Source organism: Trichoplax adhaerens, genomic scaffold (genome assembly GCF_000150275.1).
Source record: "Trichoplax adhaerens TRIADscaffold_6 genomic scaffold, whole genome shotgun sequence".
Classification (NCBI taxonomy): Eukaryota; Metazoa; Placozoa; class Uniplacotomia; order Trichoplacea; family Trichoplacidae; genus Trichoplax; species Trichoplax adhaerens.
Genome location: NW_002060948.1, coordinates 3,157,302 through 3,177,067, shown reverse-complemented (window position 1 = coordinate 3,177,067; position 19,766 = coordinate 3,157,302). Strand labels below are relative to the sequence as shown.

At 32.9% G+C, this 19,766-nt stretch overlaps 1 protein-coding gene across 1 annotated transcript; it reads left to right on the top strand.

The window, feature by feature from the left end:
• Positions 1-1,932: 1,932 nt before the first annotated feature.
• On the top strand, positions 1,933-9,729 carry TRIADDRAFT_57456 (uncharacterized protein; the record flags this gene model as incomplete). Its single annotated transcript, XM_002113697.1, has 21 exons — positions 1,933-2,518; positions 2,818-2,879; positions 3,026-3,110; positions 3,726-3,834; positions 4,547-4,814; positions 5,015-5,168; positions 5,306-5,824; positions 5,905-6,057; positions 6,241-6,411; positions 6,522-6,676; positions 6,786-6,983; positions 7,095-7,311; positions 7,489-7,589; positions 7,682-7,791; positions 7,871-8,006; positions 8,123-8,424; positions 8,556-8,668; positions 8,767-8,995; positions 9,114-9,226; positions 9,351-9,435; positions 9,552-9,729. 21 exons carry the CDS (start codon positions 1,933-1,935, stop codon positions 9,727-9,729), a joined length of 4,044 nt encoding a protein of 1,347 aa, XP_002113733.1.
• Positions 9,730-19,766: the final 10,037 nt, after the last annotated feature.

Genomic DNA, 19,766 nt, shown 5'->3' with positions numbered 1-19,766 from the left:
CATCCGTTTGAATAGACTATACTAGTGCAAACTCCCGTCGCTTTACTCACGGCTTACGATAATGTGCTCATTTAACTGACGTACTTGAAAGATAAAGAGTTGTAGAATTGTTTTGCTACTGTTTTTCTGCACAACAGTGTACATAAATTAGACAAAGTCTGATGAAAACATTCAACGTTTTACTAATACCACACAACCTACTTTGCTTAGTGTACACACAGGAGTACAACATTTTCATTTCTTTACGGTTAATACAACTCTGTCAACTTAATAGATTGAATGGTCTGACGGTGCAAGTGTACACTCGAGACCTTATGAGGTTTTCCCCCTTGATCATAGGCTCCATGTTGTGTACTAGCGCACCATGTCAGATCTTGTACGTGACCTGTAAACTAAAAAATGTGGTCAATATGTTCAGAATGCCTTAAATCACACAGTCTGTTCTTGTATTTATTTATTTTTATTGCTTAAAATTGAAACAACTATACTGTCATACACAAATTTAATTAGTCAATTAATTCATCACCAATCACTACCTGAGGCGGTAAAAAAAAATTTCAGACAGATTTTGTTATTGTGTACAGTCGGAGGACTTCTTACAAGAATACACACTGCAGTAGGTCCTGGATAAAGAAAGTTTCTCTCGCAAAATTATTTCATCAATCAATAACATTACATTTGGAAGTTCATTTTCTTATGAGAAATCACTGACTGAGTATGGAATGTTTTGAAAAATGATGTCACTATTTTATGCATGATGTGTAGCCATAATACCGGTTGCTATCATACTATCTCGTATAGTGTACAGTGTACAGTGTACAGTAAGTACTGCACCACAGTACTTAGTACTCTTACTCTCGGTACTTTATTCTTGGAAGTCCCCGGTCTGTACGCTCTGGTACAATACTGTATAGCGTGCAGTACTGTACGATACAGTACAATACACAGTGTAAGGCAAATTCGAAAGTTTTCCTTTTCCTTCCTTCTTTATGGTAAAAATCATTGGCTAAGCTGAATGTCAGAAGTCACACTTGTTCTGTATAGTGTACAGCACAGTCTACTGTAGTACTATAAAATTTCTTTCAACAGTGTTTAACAGGAAAAATATCCATGTTAACTGCTTATTGTGTACTTGGAAACACTACTGACTTGACACCACTGGAGTGAAGCGTAGAGCTTTCTGACGCCGCTACGACCGTGGTGTACTGTACTTCGAAACTAGACCTGAGTTCGGTTCGGTTCGGTTCAAACCGTGATGATCTATAATCGAAACACTACTGTACTGACTTGACACCACTGGAGTGAAGCGTAGAGCTTGCTGACGTCGCTTCGACCGTGGTATACTGTACTTCCAAACATTACTGACTTGACACCACTGGAGTGAAGCCTACATGACAGTAGAGCTTGCTGACGTCGCTACGACCGTGGTGTACGGTACTATACTTCGAAACTAGACCTGAGTTCGGTTCAAACCGTGATGATCTATAATCGAAATACTACTGATTTGACACCACCGGAGTGAAGCGTAGAGCTTGCTGACGTCGCTACGACCGTGGTGTACTATACTTCGAAACATTACTGACTTGACACCACTGGAGTGAAGCCTACGGTAGAGCTTGCTGACGTCGTGACGACCGTGGTGTACTGTACTTCGAAACACTACTGACTTGACACCACTGGAGTGAAGCCTACAGTAGAGCTTGCTGACGTCGTGACGACCGTGGTGTACTGTACTTCGAAGCACTACTGACTTGACACCACTGGAGTGAAGCCTAGAGCTTGATACCGTACAGTACCGTACAGTACCGTACAGTACCGTACAGTACCGTTCAGTACCGTTCAGGAGAGCTGACCTCTCTATTCAGTCAGTATTCACTCGGTCGTGGACTTGCCCATGAGATTCAATTTATCTATTTACAAATGACTTCAACAATGGCGACTTTTGCCAATCATCATGGCTGTTTAATACAATTATCTTGTAATAGTAAAACAGCTCGACGCAATAAAGCGGAATCAGAATTTAATAATGGCTTAGTGATTACAGATCGATGTATTAGTGATGGCCAACTCTTTCAAGTCCATATTGATCGCAAGATTAATTTATGGTCTGGTTCTTTAGCCATTGGTGTAGTATGCAATTTCTCCGATGAAATCAATCTTCCAACGAGTGCAGTCGGATTTACCAATGATGCATGGATTTATTATGAGAATTCCATCTTTAAAAATGAGATTGTTTGTATCGATAGTTATGGTACAGATTTAAATAGTTTAAATGAAGGCGATAGTGTCGGTATTCGTTGGATTACAACACAAGAGAATGACTTGTCCACGTCGTCATCATCATCGTCATCTGATCCGTCTTGTTCATCCAAAGCGGATGTTACTTATGGCGATTTACACTTCTACGTGAATGGTGTCGATCAAGGTGTTGCTGCTACCAATGTACCAGCAAATATCTACGCTGTTGTCGATGTCTATGGTCGTTGTGCTCAAGTAACGATTATCGATCATCCAATAGGTAAGCTACTGTATCGAGAACACTCTGACTAGTGGCATCGGTCTTGCTTGTAACAATCAATTACAATTCTTATTTAAACAAGGCAATCAACTGTATCTCATCAGTCTTGTTACCGTACAACCTATTCATTCCATCTAGTTTGTCTATCCTATCTAAAAATCATCCATCATTCCTTCATGTGTCAACTTTTTCAATCATTTTATACCATTCTTGAATTTCATCTTGATTGATTGAATGAGGGCTATCAGAAAATTGTTATTTTTCAATGGAGTGCTAATTTATTGTTGCAATGATGATAGGAGAATCTCCATTAATTCCTACTCCTGGTGACGTAAACAAAGTCAATAGACCACAGACACAGGTTGGTTGTTCCATTATCATAAAATTAAATTTCGCACATAGCTTCCTGTTCAAGATAGGGGCTAAAAATACCATCTTAAGACATCATTTTACTGTCGGCTTTGGTCACTGTCTTGTTAATGTTGTATTCTCATCGTATGATAAAAGTTATCTAGCCAAGACGAGAATCAACTAAGCTACGTTCCACAAGAGCTATCCAATAATGCCATAGCACTGCCTACCATGACAACAAGTAAGTCTAAAATACTTAAAAGATAACCTAGTAAATTGAAAGATTCATTTTTTTCGAATTTACTCTATTCGATTAATCTCAGCAATAGCTATCCTAATCGATCGCAGTACCATATTATTATGGATCTTTTGCACTTTATTTACTGTTCATTACATAAAAATAGCCATCTTTTACTTTTGTTATACAGATACAATCACCTAGTAGGTAGAATATCCAACTATCCGTGCTGAATATAGCAATGATAGATATTATTAATAATAGTAATTACAGTCAATTGCCCTTCAAAATAGGATCATAGAAGTCAATAGTATCGGAGATACAACAAGATAGGACCATTACTGGTACTCTTTAGATAGTAGTTGTGTCATCTATGTAGGATCAATTACTATATAACACAAATAAAATATATTCTTGGACGATTCATGAATCAAACAGTAGATTAAGGGTAAAAGAAAACTACGGTAGTAATGTAGATAGATATTATAATATTTTGATTCATTACTAACTATTGAATAATAGAATGAGCTTTAATGAAGTTGATTGAATAAGTGACTCTACAATAATGGATATTGGAGATTTTATCACCTTTTTTAAAGTACTTTTGACTTCCTCTAGCAGGACAAGAATATTATGATAGCCGAGACAATGAAGATTTGATATTCCAGTCTCAATGCAGCCCTCAAGTAATTGTATCAATAGATTGCCGAACAGCTACACGTTGCAAGTAATACAATATTTCACTACATTATATCAACTCCTATCCGACATAACTATACGTAATTAATATAATATCTATATTAAGAAGAATATGCTTACCTCAATATTATAAATTACTTGCAGACATTACTACCGATCTTGTATGGCAGTACGTAAATACTCTTGGATGATTTTGATATAACTTCAAGCTTTCAGTATACAAAAAAATGGTAGTGATACATTGAAAAAGTCTCATTATTTTACTATTACCTTCGTTAACTATACTTTACCAACATTGCTAAGAGGTTGAATCCGTTAAATGATACCTTACTGTACAATATTTCCATCACAATAAATTAAAGTATTGTTCAACACCACTGTCACTGATATTAGAGTAGTGACATTGCCATCAATTAGCTACAATTTGTTGTAATTTAGTAATTACTTATCACAACGCCTTATCAATATTGACCAGTACCACTAAGTAGATATCAATTGAAATGACAATAGTTATAACATTGTTGGAGCACTCTAGGGTCTAGGCCTTAAGAGATGAGATTAAAAGAGTTTAGATCGGTTTTATGCCATCAGAGACATGCAATATCTATGCGCCATTAATAAGAGTGTCGTTTGGAATATGCTTTATTAATGCAATAGAACTTACATAGAGTCATCATATTACAAATATAGCCAATGTTAATTAACCTCACATATGATATTTATTCGTATTATCAACTTAGGTCTGCAAAGATAACCAATAGTGTTTGCACGATTGGTAGTAGACCAATTATGATCAATGAGATATTTCAAGTCAGATTAAACGAGATTGACATTTGCTGGTCGGGATCGATTGAATTGGGTTTAATTGCCACTCCTCCAGCGATAGAAAAGCTACCAACGTCACTAAAAAGTCTCAAGTTTTGTTGGGTTTTTTCCGAAAGTAACATAACTTATAATTGCCAGACTGTTATGACCAATTATGGCCATATTGATATGGATTGTCTTAGTGTAAGAAATAAACAAGAAAATACTTGATTGGTTCTGTGTTATATTAACTTTTTGATTGCTCTAAGATAGATAGCAGTATAGTGGTTATGAAAGGAGTAAGGGCCTTTGTGTTAAAATCATGATACAGTATAAGCGATACGTAATACAACTGTTGGCCTAATTATTAACGCTTAAACTAATAAAGTAACGTTTATGCATAGGTTGGAGACGTTATTGGAATGGCTATATTAGAAGATTCTACACTTCATTTTTATATCAATGGACACGACCTAGGCGTAGCCTCGGAAAATATCCCTCAGACAGTATACCCTTTGATAAATCTTTCCGGACGTATAATTTCCGTAACTATAGTTGGTAAGTTTAAAAATCATATTTGAATATCCGTTGAAACCAACAATGAATTATAACAAATTTTATTGAATAAACATAGAAATATAACTATTATTGATTTCATATTGTTTTTTGATACTTGCCTAATGGAATAATTATAGATAGTGTAGATGATGTACCTTTGCGAGAACGAACGCTTACTAAGAGTGAATCTATCAGGCAGAGACGTTCCGGTGTTATTAATTGCAGAAACTACGACGATGCTTTTAGCGTTAGTCGAGATTCAAGCTTATCACGTTCAAATTTGAGTGCAAACTCTAGCTACATGACTGGTAGTACGAGCGATGACGATTCGGAATTGAATAGTAGCAACAGCAGCAGTACTTGTACAGATAGTGATAATGATGATGAGAATAGTGATATCGCTCCAGGTACTGCAAGATTAAGTGTAATACATCAAACACTAGATAGGCAGTCTTCAATCAATAAGATAAATTTTCATAACTTACATGGCTATAATGTGGTGATATCTGGCGATGGATTAACAGCTAGTCGCCCATATGCGCTTAATGAATTTAATAATGCTGTAGTTTTAACTGATCGCCCATTACGTAATAATGAACTATTCGAAGTAGCCATAGAAAAAATGATTGATCGATGGTCCGGTTCAATTGAAATTGGTATGAAAAGTTAACTGATTAATTATGTCATCTAAATAATTTGCTGGCTCAAAAATTTTGTCGATTCTTTATTTAAATAGGAGCTACGCTGGTCAAACCTACAGAATTAAAATTTCCTGATACAATGACCGATGTCGATTATTCGACATGGATGTTGTCTGGTGCATCAGTTATGCAGAATGGCTCCACTATTTCTAGCGATTACCCTTGTGACTTGGACAAGGTTAAGATAGGTAGTATCGTAGGGGTTGTTCGTTTTTCTGATGGGACACTCCACTTTTACTTGGATGGTGAAGATAAAGGAATTGCTGCATCTTCAGTGCCTGAAGGCAAGCATTGCTTGACCTCATGCTAAATATCTATTATTTTTTCTGTATTCCCTAACGTTATTGTTTTTATCTTGATTCTATATATAGGCGTTTATGGAGTTATAGATTTATACGGTCAATGTGCTCAAGTATCGATATGCAATAATAGTATTGTTTGTACTAATGGGGATACAAGACCTTCTACTCAATGTAATGTTGGCAATGATCATAATCAAAATATAATATCTGATAGAGAAGAAGCATCGGCAAACTACCGTGGTCAGTACTTATTATACTACAGTATGCCTATGATAGAATTTACATATATATAACCGTAACGTGCTACGTTTCTGATATATTTTGACTAGTATTTAATTTTATGCCTATAGATTCATCCAATAACTCAATCAAGCATTCTTTCAGAGAATTATTTGGTAAAAATATTACGTTATTCAATCAAGACTGTTCCGCAGTTCGATCTCGTAGTTTCAACCATGGTATATTGTTTAGTAAATCAAAATTGGAAAATGATGAAATGTTTGAGGTATAAGTCTAAATTTTTACTGTCAACTTTAGCTACCTCGTGCTTGCTCTAATTAGTTATTATCATATTAATTGTGTTCCTGTATCATTTTATTATAATATTTATTTAGATAAGAATTGACGAGATTGCATCTCAATGGTCGGGGTCGATCGAAATTGGTGTAACATCCTGCATTCCATCTTTGTCGACTTTACCACCTTCTGCTACGGAGCTTCAGAATGATACATGGATGATTACTGCGAAAGGCATTATCAGTAATGGAAAGCTTGTAGAAGAAAGATATATTCCGTCGTTGGATCGTCTTAATGTAAGCAGATTACTGTTTAATTGTTATGAACGTGCATCTTACGTTTTAATATAAAATTAGTAATATCTTGAATATATTTATAACTGCTCATATATATTCGAACTTCATTAGCTTGGAGATCGTCTAGGTGTCATGAGAAAGCGGAATTTGTCTTTACATTTTTTCCTGAATGGAACAGATATGGGTATAACGGCTTCAACAGCATGCGCAAATGTCTTTGCTGTGGTTGATTTATATGGGAAAGCGAAAACTATTTCTATTGTTAGCAGTAACGCTAGTCAAGCAGATGCCTTAAGAACAGAATCCCGCTTGTCTTCGTATATTGAAGGTAAGTTATTGGGTAATAGCAACATAACATTTAACTATGAAGGATTAATATGGATTGATATTAATATTTACAGTACTTTGCTACATTATTTTGATCAAATAACAGTATCGTCATGCCAATCAGTACCAAGATTTAATCAGTATATATTTAAAATTATATCTATTGAATATATTGTAGCCGCTGTGGATGAAATAGCTCGTGAATTAGCTCATGACCTGATTTCAATGACACCATCAAATCATTCGGTCGCAACTGCTGACGGTTCTGAAGGTCAAAGTGTAAGTCGGAACCGATAAGATTATTTGTCCATTTTCTTGTATCTGGTCCATTTATTACTCTATAAGATGCCTAATAAGCAATATCTCACTAGGAGAACGGAGATAGTCAAATCATATATGAAGCTGATGAATCTTACGCTGGAAATTTTAGTGACAGTGACAGTTCAAACTCATCTTTAATTACTACAGACAGACACAAGAGGTACGCTTATTTTAAACTGAAATAGAGTGAATTATACTACGTAGGAAATACTTACATCAAGGTTTTCATATTTTATTAGTGGAATGACGTTTTATTATGACTGTGCGAAAAACATTATTATCAAGAATGATGGGCAGACGGCAGAAAGATGTCGTGGCTACGATCATGCTGTTGTTGTCAGTCAAGATCCTTTACTCGATAATAAATTATTTCAAGTAATTAACGCACTGTTTTTACTACGAAATTCTCTACGTAGATACATGTAGCTATCAGATTCGTTGCGTATTACTTAATTTGATTAAAGTTCTTTATTACAATGTGTTTAAATTAGGTAAAAATAGATACCATTGATGAGCATTGGTCTGGAGCCATAGCTATTGGTGTTACGGGTTTATCTCCTAAGCAATTTGATAATATTTCTACGGCTGTTAACGTAAAATTAGCAACATGGGTTATCAGTGATTGTTCGGTTTATCGTAACTCTGTCCGGACTGTGGACCATTACTGTACAGATCTTAAGGAGTACACTGTAACTGATGTTATTGGCATAATATGTGATGAGCAGCATTGCCTCCATCTTTATATCAACGGCGTTGATCAGGGTGTTGCAGCAGAAAATATGCCGCCTATTCGGTTAGTGGTATGAACAGTATAAAAACGGTGGTCTTCCTATCTATGCATTCATTAACATGATTAATAGATTAATTCTATTCCGTATTAGATAAGTTATAAATTTATAAGTATTTTACATCCTGATTACGTAGGTATGCATTAGTGGATCTTTACGGGAAATGCAAGCAAGTTACAATATTACCCGATAATTTCAATTCTAAGCCTTTAAATGATGTTGGCCAGAATGATTTAGTAGAAACTATAAGTAAAGCATCACAAAATTAAATAAATATTCTGTAATTTCAATAATTTTAAAATCCTCTCTCACTTCTTGTACTATCTTTATTTTACTTGCTGGTTTAGATGACAACGTTGTTAAAGAAAGACATTCGTGTGATTATATGGATACGATTTGCAAATTTCGAAGTTCTCTTGGTTTGCCACAAGCATACTTTGTCGATAGTGACGATAGCATTAACTGTTTTTGTATATCATGTTGCGATAAGCGAAACTCAACTTGTAAATATTTTTATCGGGGCAACCCTCCCCTAAAGACATACCCCCCGAAATGTTGGTGCAGATTCACCCTAAGGTTAGCCATGCAATTACTGTACACAGTATATAAATTTTTATAATATTGTGAGGAAAAGGGAAAAAATTTGTTTAAATTTTATAGCAACATATAATTATTCGACTTCGACCATTTTTAGGTTGCCACCCAAGCTAATAGATAACGTAAATCTTAATGAATGGTACATTGGATATTATCCATCTACTGTAGGGAATGTTAGACAAATTTTAGATAACAGAATACTGGCGACTGGTGAGATTACCATTTTGAATTATCTAGTACAAGAACGTTATACTGTACACTATTTTAGAAAAAAGGAATGATCCAAACAGAATAATTTGAGCTGATGTAGTTATTATTATCTTTTGCTCTACAGGCAATGAAGATGATTATGACAGGGATATTTCTGTATCAACTAATATTTGTCACATTCAAGAACATGTTGAAATATCACAGTTTAGGTAATAGACGTTGTAACAGAATTAGTAGTTAATCTTTACGAAATTTATATTTGGATAAAAATTCTGCAAGATAATTTATTCCAATAATTATAAAGTTGATAATTATATCGTTGCAGGCACGAAGTATTTGGTTTAGTCTCTGTTGCCTTTGAAGTTTATATCAAGCCTGACGCGACTACTATAGCTGACATCGAAGGAACAGGCGATCAGTGTTCCATGTTAACTTTTAAACATTCACCACGAAATATGATTCTATCCGCCCTGTTAATCAAATTGGAGAGCAGCAGTGAATAGATCGTGATGTTACGTTAATAATACATTTATTCACGTCAAAGTACTGTGAACATAGCAATCTGGAACCGAAAAAGTTCCTTTACAATTCATATGCATACGGCATCGATGCTGTAGGCTGGCATGGTATACTATGGTATGGTCCTAATCGCTGGTAGTATTAGTAACTACAGTACGAGGTTATATCGATCGATATGTATAGAAAATATTGATAATATAGTACTACCTGGATGATTCGTTGGCACAAAGGTATAACGATTGTAACAAGTTATCTTGATAGCAAAAGTAGAATTTAATTTGTAATACCTTACTGTTTATAAGACAGTTTAATATTGATGGTGTAATGGTTCTCACATTCATTTTCTGTATTTATCATGTAATCCTATTTGCTTGATTGTTAATATCAAAATACAGCATAATATAAAATGTATCAAATATCCATTTACATTATGATAAATTATTTATAGATGAAATTTATAAATATATATTTTGTATTACACATTTATAACCTAAAGTTGATAATCCTATGACAAGCAGTTCCTACCGGTAAATTATAACTGTTTATTAATAATCAATTTAATTAGAAGTGTTTTTAACCGTATTAAAAATACATGATATAACAGTTGTCTATAACGTTTTCATGGCCTTACATATTATTTATATATATATATGTATATGAAGTGTAAAGTGCATTTTTTTATAAAAGTATTCCGTCGAAATCGATAATCAAAGTAGTAGAAATCACTGTAATGGAATCTATATGTAATAATATATTGAGCTAAAATGATATTGTGCAATCATCATTTTTGATCTCTATCACGTTCGGTTAACTGTTGTTTTAATGTAATCATACCTAGAACATTTTTATGTAAAGTTCTACTATATGTATATGTCATGTTCTACATTTAATTTTTATTACCTCGAATATCATCAAATTTTAGTTATTGCACTCGATTAAGATTGTTTTGTAGATGTTTTCTATTTTATAAAATCAAATCGATCCGCTTCGATAAAGAATAGTAACTCTCTTTATACTGGATGGCCCAGTTGATGTTGATATCAATTCTTGAACTAACTTTCTGCATATGTTAATGTATCAATATTTTTTTACTTTAACCATTTGTACTAATTGTATATATAATTATTATTGTAATTTTATTCAGTTCATTTATTTTAGTAATTGAAACATTTTATGATCTATAGGCTTGCACAATTGTCATTATTAAAAGTTATCATAACAATAGAGGGTGTGGACATTTCTTCTTCTTCTTGAATGTTACAATTTTTCATCAATTGTGTATACTGTAGAATTGTTCACTATTACTGTTAATAGTACTGTAGTGTCATAGTTAGAGTATTCGAGTAATTGTCATTATTTGTATTTTACAGTACTGCAGTTTGGATTTAAAAGTTGAGCTAAGGACATTTATCAAGATAGATGTCTATCTTCTGATATTTTAGTACTGTAATTGACTGAGGACCTATCCATTGCATCATTAACATAAGGACGAATTAAATCTGTTTTTCCATCATCATGGCATCTGATAATCGGATGTTAATTGCGGCCACGAGTCAAGGTAGATTAGGGGTTTTAAAATCCAATAAGGTCGATGTCTTGCGTTTTATGGACGACTATGGCGCCAGTCTGGTTCATCATGCTAGCCGTGCCGGCCAGCTAGACTGTTTAAAATGGTTTGTTCAAGAGTGTAATGTGGATCTAAGTTTAAAAAGTAAAACAGGCGCAACTCCAGCCCATGATGCTACTGCGAGTGGTCAATTAACTTGTCTAAAATGGTTAATGCAACAAGATTTTCGTTTACGATCTACGTTTGATGACTACGGTTATACTTGTACACATCTTGCAGCTAGGTTTGCCTCTTTTTAGTACTTCATATTGTCTCCATTTCAATGTTATGACTAATAAGATTAAATCAATATTCATCAAAGTTGTTTTTCTTTCTCTTGTCTGTAAACTCTCAATTTAGATTTAATCATATTGAAATACTGAAATATTTAGTGGAAGAATTAGGCTGTTCCTACGCTGTTGTGACTATCGATGGAATTACTCCGCTCCATCTAGCGGCTCTTCATGGTAGTTTAGACTGCGTTGAATACTTAACACGAGAGATGCCAAGGTAGGAAAAAAAAGTTAAACGCAATATACCAGTACTTAATTTAAGATTAAATAGCACTTGAATCATTTGGGATAACTTGTCAATATTGCGAAAATGTTTATTGCTTCTATGACACTGAACTTTCTTGTAAGCAATTTACTTTGATAGTACCCGACAGAATGATTATGCTGTCATTGGGCGATAGCATAAGCAAGAAAAACCTAAAGCGCTCTTTCTTTAATATTACCTACGGTAGAATTTGGACAATTTTCTGCTGGTCATAATGCATAATAATTGTCACATTTGTCGGAAGTTCTTAGTAGACTAATTATAACACTTTATTGATCAGTATCTACAAAGGATTCGTATAAATACTTTATTTACTATAGATTGAATTAATCTTTATTTTTCATTGCCTTATCTGTTTCCAAAAATACGATAACTAAATCCGATCCAAGGCATAATTTTCTTGCTGATTGTATTGATTTTCTTTCGTTGACGGGTCTTATAAAAAGCAATAATCCAACTATGTATGAAATTTAACTCATTTATGTCAATTATGACAAGTTATCCAATCAAAAGATTTTTTCATCTAGTTGTATCTTTAGTGATCTTCACTTAATCTGATTGCAAAGTTAAGATTGATGTAATGAAAGAATGGAAGAGTTTGCGATTTAATTGGACATTATTGATCCAATTTTATTGGATTAAAACCTGTTAGGACGGATATTATTTTATTTTATTTTAACTATGCGATTTTTAATACCCTAAAATTTCAACATAAGCTAGACGACAAATTTCTAGAAAATGTACTCCTGAGATGGTTAAATCTGTAAATTTAAGCTTGCAATAATGGAATTAGTTCCTTATGCTTGCTTTAGTAGTTGTCAGAAACCTATGATATCGCAGCTAATCGATGATCCTATATACGCTTATACAGTATACAGTACGAGTACATCATTATATCCTATATTTGCAACGGCGTATATCCTGATAAGAAATTACCAACTCTACTTGTAAACGTCGTCATCAAAATTTTAGATATTCATGACGGATAAATTTAGCCCGGTAGAGTAGAAGTTCATATTCCTATTAATAAACACTATCATTTATTTTCTGATACCATGTTGTATCACTAGTCGAAATCAGCAATTCTACCAGAATACACTGTTTTAAGATTGAGAATAACCATCATGAACTTTTATCATGATTGATAAATCAGATTAAACGAAAGTTAAGAATCTTGTATCATCAAAGCTAGACTTCTACTTCCGTCTTAACCATCGTTTCAGATATTGATCGGGATTAAGTTGATAAATAAGATAGAAGTAAACGCTTTTACTTTAGATATTGCACCATCAAGGCTAGAAATCTAATTCCGTCTATATAACCATGGTTTTAGATATTGATTAAGTTATCTTTTTCCTGTTATTTCATTTTTCGAATTATCGGATATTTAATGCTATTTGTAAGACAAAGTCCATATTGAGATCTTACACCGTGTAGTAGTTAGTTAGTCATTCTTCCACAATCTAAATAATCAATACTAATTTTTAGTTGTGCAAAATGGAGAACGACAGAAGGAATAACACCAGTCCATTTAGCAGCTCATGGTGGCAATTTAACATGCCTACAGCAATTAACACAAGGAATTCAGATAGATTATCGTCAACATAAATGTAACCAAGGTATTACACCGGGGCATTATGCAGCTCAAAATGGCCATCTTGGTTGTATTAAATGGCTGGTAAGTACTTCAATCGTTCTAATCTCACGTAACTTACAATCTTCAATTTTGAATACTGAAAAGTAAGAATTAATTTCTTTAACTTATGGGCCTAGATTTCTTGTCTGCTTACAATTTTTTCATTCTCTTTCTTCTTCGCGACATCTTTACCAGTATCAATTACATCCGGAATCTTTCTTGGCCAACCAAGATGACAACAATGGTGGCAACTATTTACATTATGCAACCTCTGTGGGTTAGTTAATCTAAAATTTTGACTAAGTTTAATATCTCTTGCAGTTAGAATCTAAATTATACAAATATCGCTTAGAATTTACAACATTGTTTATTCTTCTATTAATGATATAAACTAATCGCGGGATCCAAAATTTATATTTCTGCTATAGGAGAAATAGAAATAGTAGAATATTTAATAGACATTGGTATTCTGTGTAAGCCAGATGATTTTGGCAACACACCAATTCATGATGCTGCTCATCATGGACATCGAAAAGTGCGTATAACCTTTAATGATTAACATTAGTTTTGAATCTTGACATTAGTACCATTTTGAAGTAGTTTCTTACAATATGAGAACTATAATCTTACGCTATATAGACCATCCCTACAAGATTTATGAAACTTTGTATTCTATCTAGCCAATTGATTGTATATCAATTATTGATTTGAGTAAGTTAGCCTCTTTTTAATGAAGGATTTTTTATTTTACTGATAGTGTCTTCAATTGTTACTGGAAAACTTCTCTGCGATGTTAGATTATCGCGATATGGATGGTCTAAATGCGATAGAAATTGCTGAAAATAATCATCATTATGAGTGCTGCAATATCTTAACAAGAAGTACTTTAAAACAGGTTGTGAATTATTTTAATTTGCGAGACAGCAATGATCAACTTTGTTCAGCATTATTTTAGCAGTACCATTTTCCCTTAATTGTATTTTTCTACGGTCATTTTCTTTTTCTTTTCTTGAACTTTTCATTTACGATGGGGGCAACTAGAATAAAGTCAACGGTAGAAAAAAGTCAGAAAGTAAGTCCTCTAAAACTAGAGTGTCGAGTAATGATAACAATAATTCAGGTCGACGAACCGATTTAGAAAGAAAGTCTTCTAAAGCTAATTCAATCAATGATGACAATAATACAAATCGACGAACTGATTCAGAGAGAAAGTCTTCTAAAACCAAATCAATCAATGATGATAATAATACAAGTCGACGAACCGATTCAGAGAGAAAGTCTTCGAAAATTGACTCAATCAGTGATAACACGAATGGGAATCGACGGTTATCGGTTGATGATTTTCGACGAATGCGTTTAAGCTCAAGTGAATATCAAAAAATGGACGATACTAATTCAAATCAGCAACAAGATCGAACGCTATCTAACGGTAAAGACAACGCTGCTCGGAAAATTAGCTCATCGATTGCTAAGGATATGCCGGAAATTAAAGAAAGAAAGCTTAGCTCTCATTTAAGCGATAATGATTATTATAATAAAAATCATGATAGAAAATACAGCGATAGAAATCGAAATGGGATAGAAATTAATATCAATTTAGCTAATGATCAAGGTACTGATATCCAAACTGAATCAGAAGATGAAGTTTTCTCTGAAAAAGATAGCAATCGTGGTAGCCAACAAGCTGCCAACGGCTATAATGATCGATTAAGCGAGTCTCATGGTAGCAATGAGCTCAAGAATTCAGCAGCTGTAAATTCTCATGATAATACAACACATCAGCAAGCTCAAAATTTTGCTGTAACTAACGGTAAAAGAAAAGAATCAATAGTTGCTTCTAATCTGAGTTCTTCAGCACAAAACGAGAAAACTGCAGGGAATGATCCTTCAAAAGGTTTGTCTCTATGATAGTTTCAATTAAGACAACATAATTAATTTTGTATGTATAGTATCTATAAGCAATATTAGACGAGAGTGTTTTAAGGTTTTATGTTCTTAGTGATTTTGAATGATTTTATTATGTAATGGCTAACCATTATCATAAACCAAAAGTATTGATTCTCTACTAGTAAACCATTTATAATATGGAGCTAGGTCGGAAATAGACTATAAGTATTTAACAAGGGAATATTTTGGGTTTTACGTTCTTAGTTATCTTAACTGATTTTGTCATTTAACGAACAGTAAAGCATTATTATAAATCAAAATCATCGATTCTCTATTAGCGCCCCATTTATAATACGTATTTAGATCAGCAATAAAATGATGTATTTAATATGGTAATTTTTTAAGTTACTACATTCTCTATTTAGTAATTTTAATTAAAACAATGGGATTAATTTTGCACGCATATACAGTTTATTAGCAATATTTTAGTCTCGAAAAAATGAAATAGTATTTAATACGAGAATATTTTAAGGCTTACGATCTTAGTCATCTTAATTGATTTTGTCATTAATCGGCTAAGCATTATTATTATGAACCAAAATCATAGACTCTCTACTGGAGCACCATTTTATGATATGCATTTAGGCCAGCAATAGAACTTGAATATATAATATTAAAATTCTTTAAGTTGCTGCGTTCTCTTTTCGCTTAACTGACTTTAATTATTAGATGGCAACCGATAGAACTAAGCAGCAAAATCCATTCTATACTTGCTTAGAACACTTAAGCAACATTTAAGATTAAAATGATGCGCTAATACTTGATACGAGCATAACTTAAGATACTGCGTTCTCTACTAGCTTAATTTAGCATGATTAATTAACTCGACAATAATTTTGATTAACTAATGTGGGTCATTTATATGTACCTATAGAGCGTACGTGCAATATTTTAAGTTTATAATATCTTCTGGTATTTAATTTAAAAATATTTCAATTAAGTGTAGGCAGTTGTTAATGGCAGCTGTTTAAGATGGTTGTCGATTATTCATAATTTACAGCTTATACAGTAAAACTTTCGAAAGTCCTGCGGATTTGATCATGAATTTATATCAGACTATTTCAAATTTAGAATATACTCTTGTATCCGTTGTACTAATAATACGAATATTTCTATTGTAGAACAACCATTTTCAAAACCTGACAATAATTCAGAAAATGTAAGTAAAAGTGATCGTTTTACTATTACAGTATATAGTAATATGATGTATATATACATTATAGTACTTTATGATTACACCAAGTTATGGCGTTAGTCAATTACAAATTGGTTATAAACTTCGCTAAATGTCTATAGTAATTATCCTGAATGGATTGGGATTTAATGGCAAATGTTATGTTTATTTTTCATGGGTATTGTTCGATTCGTTATTTGATAGGATGTACCTAAGATCGTAGTAGAAGTAAGTATAGATGAAATTGCGAGCGTTGATTCGCACGGAAACCCAGTACCACAATTTCTCCGAGAATTGCGGTTTAAAAAGTTAAAAGCAAAAAGAATGGAAGAAGCCCTGGAAGCATTAGAGAGAGAGAAAGCAGCATCTGCCAATCCAGAAGAAGTAGGAGCAAGATTATAATGCAAATATCTAAAATTCTTGTTCTAGCAAATTTAGAATTATACGATTTCATGGGAATATAATTTATTCTTTTTCAGGAGTTTATAACGGAAGAGGATAAAGCAAAGTGGTCGGCAATGCCAAAATGGCGACAGTTAATTATGGCTAGAAGAAAGATGAAGAAAGCTCAAGAAGAGAAGAAAAATCAGTAAGTTATTCTGATGAGACAATAATCCAATTTCGCATATTTTATTTTGCTATTAGTCGTACGATTCACTTTATTAACCCTAAATTAATTAACATATGAAAGTGAACATTGGTTGAATACTCCTACTAATGTCTTACTGGTCTACGATTCAATAAATTAAGATTTTTAAGAAATACTCTGATTAATAAGATCCTGAGTAAAAATTATTCTTTAATGATGGATCTGTTTCGTTTAACATTACTAACTTTAAATTTATATCTGCTTATCAATATTGAAGTTAGGAATGCTTATGCTGTTGCAATTGCAGATTTGTCTTATTACCCTATTATTGCGATATATTGTATACCATCAAGCTATTCTAATTTTATTATTCTCAGAAATATGTATCAGTTTTACGCATTTTCTGTAATGTGGAAACGTATAATCGCTGTACGATAGAATATCAAAAATTTGTTTATAATATCATCTGTTGGTTTGATATATTGCTACATGCTTGGCATGTTCTAGTTTATGAATTTCTCTTAAAATATTCTCCTCATTAGAACCCTATTAATATTTAAACTAGCATATTTTAAAGACATTCATTACTGAACATAGTTAATATTACGTTTAAGTAAAACAATTTGATTTTATTCTATACCATTATATCCACTTTTAGGCAAGACGCAAATGGCGATAGTTAAAAGAATGGTATTTTTCAAATAGCAAATTATTTAATATTTCGATGGCGTCGAAATGGAGACTTTTGCAAGATTTACCCATCGCTACATAATTTTTAGCAATGTAAACGGTTTTTATCATGTAAAATGGCTAGATAATCATTGGAAATGCAGCATCAAGTTAATTTAACAATTACCGAGTTAAAATTCTTGATCAAGGTGCAATACAAAAGGAAATATATATATATATACATTCAGCTAAGCTATATCAATTGCCACTTCAGTTATATTTTCAAGATACTGAAGTTGAATTGATTTTTGTACATAACAATGAGCGATATTCCAATGAATACAAACTATACGTGGTGTTACGTCATTTTTTTAATCCTTTAACAGAAGATACTATTTCTACAGGTATTTAGTCAATTTTACTATTAAGAGTGTATTAATGAATTAAAATGACCCTAATGGCTAGCTTTACTGGCTATTTTAACGGCGTAATAAACTTATCTTGCTATTAACCCGTATGTCTTGAATACTCAATTAAATGATTACAACATTAAAAGGGATTATAAATTGTTAAGTAGATGACGGCTGTTTATAATAATCATACCGGTACATTTCAAATATCGTTAAGCATTATCATAACTTGGAATGCATCGCCATGAAATATTAATAGAAGAAGCATATTCGTAATAATTTACAGAAGTTGCATGGCATTATATTGGAATTAAGTCGTACCATGCAGTTCTCGTTTATTGGAATGAATGCTTGCTTGCACTGAATCAGATTTTACTTTTTAATCGTACTAGTTGACTTCTTCATTGATTTTTTCTTTTTATCTACCGGCTTAGTAGGTGATGGTGGAGCTTCTGTTGTCTTAGGTTGAGCTTCACGTTTGCTAATCTGCATTGACAAAAGTTAAACGATGAGAAAGTTAAATCTCAACTATTAGTTATGGAAATGATAAATATTGAGCTGAATGTGAAGATTAATAACTGTAAAAACTGATTTAGTACTTGTGAGCAACCGTATCACAGCTAGAAAATAGTCATATGACTAGTTATTCTTATAAAGAACATTTTAGCTTATATAAAATTTGAAAAAATACTAACTAATTGTTTGAACTATGAAATTAGTAGTTAGTAATTGATAAATGTTAAAGGGAGCAGATAAGTTAAATGTACATCATTGAAGTAAACGGATTATGTTATTTACCCCTTTCATAATTTTTGCCTTCAGTTCATTTTGTGTTAGAGGGCGTGAATCGTCGTCACTTTCTGTAGAAGCTTCACTTTCGTAGTCATCTCTACAACAAATTTTCAAAGAAATAAACACAAAGAATAAATAAACTTTCAAGTCAAAGCAAACATAATAACCGTTTTTCTAATGCCATCGGACGTAAATCAAATAGCAAGTAAAAATTTTAATTCGATACAACTTGGTTCGTATGAGTAACGTAGATGTAGTGGTTAAGACTATAGTTAAGAATTTCTATTATTTCTGAAACGAAATCTATTTCAACTATGAATCAGTTTACTTACCCAGTCGTGGGTGGAACAACGACTATATTTGCAGTAGGCTGTTGCGGTCCTTGTCCTAATAGTGTCGGTATTTGGGCACCATCAACTCGATCACTATCCTATATTAATGTAAAACAATCAAAGATACATTACATGACTCAGCATTGATGTCTGTTGAGTTATGATAACAAATCTTATATCCAGCGACTTTGGCACCATTTTAAGTTCATAAATTTGAAAATTTACCCTAACGCTGACGAAGGATTGCATTTGTAGTAGCTCATTTGTTCTTTGTTCCACAATACCTAAGTACTGTCATTACCAAAAAA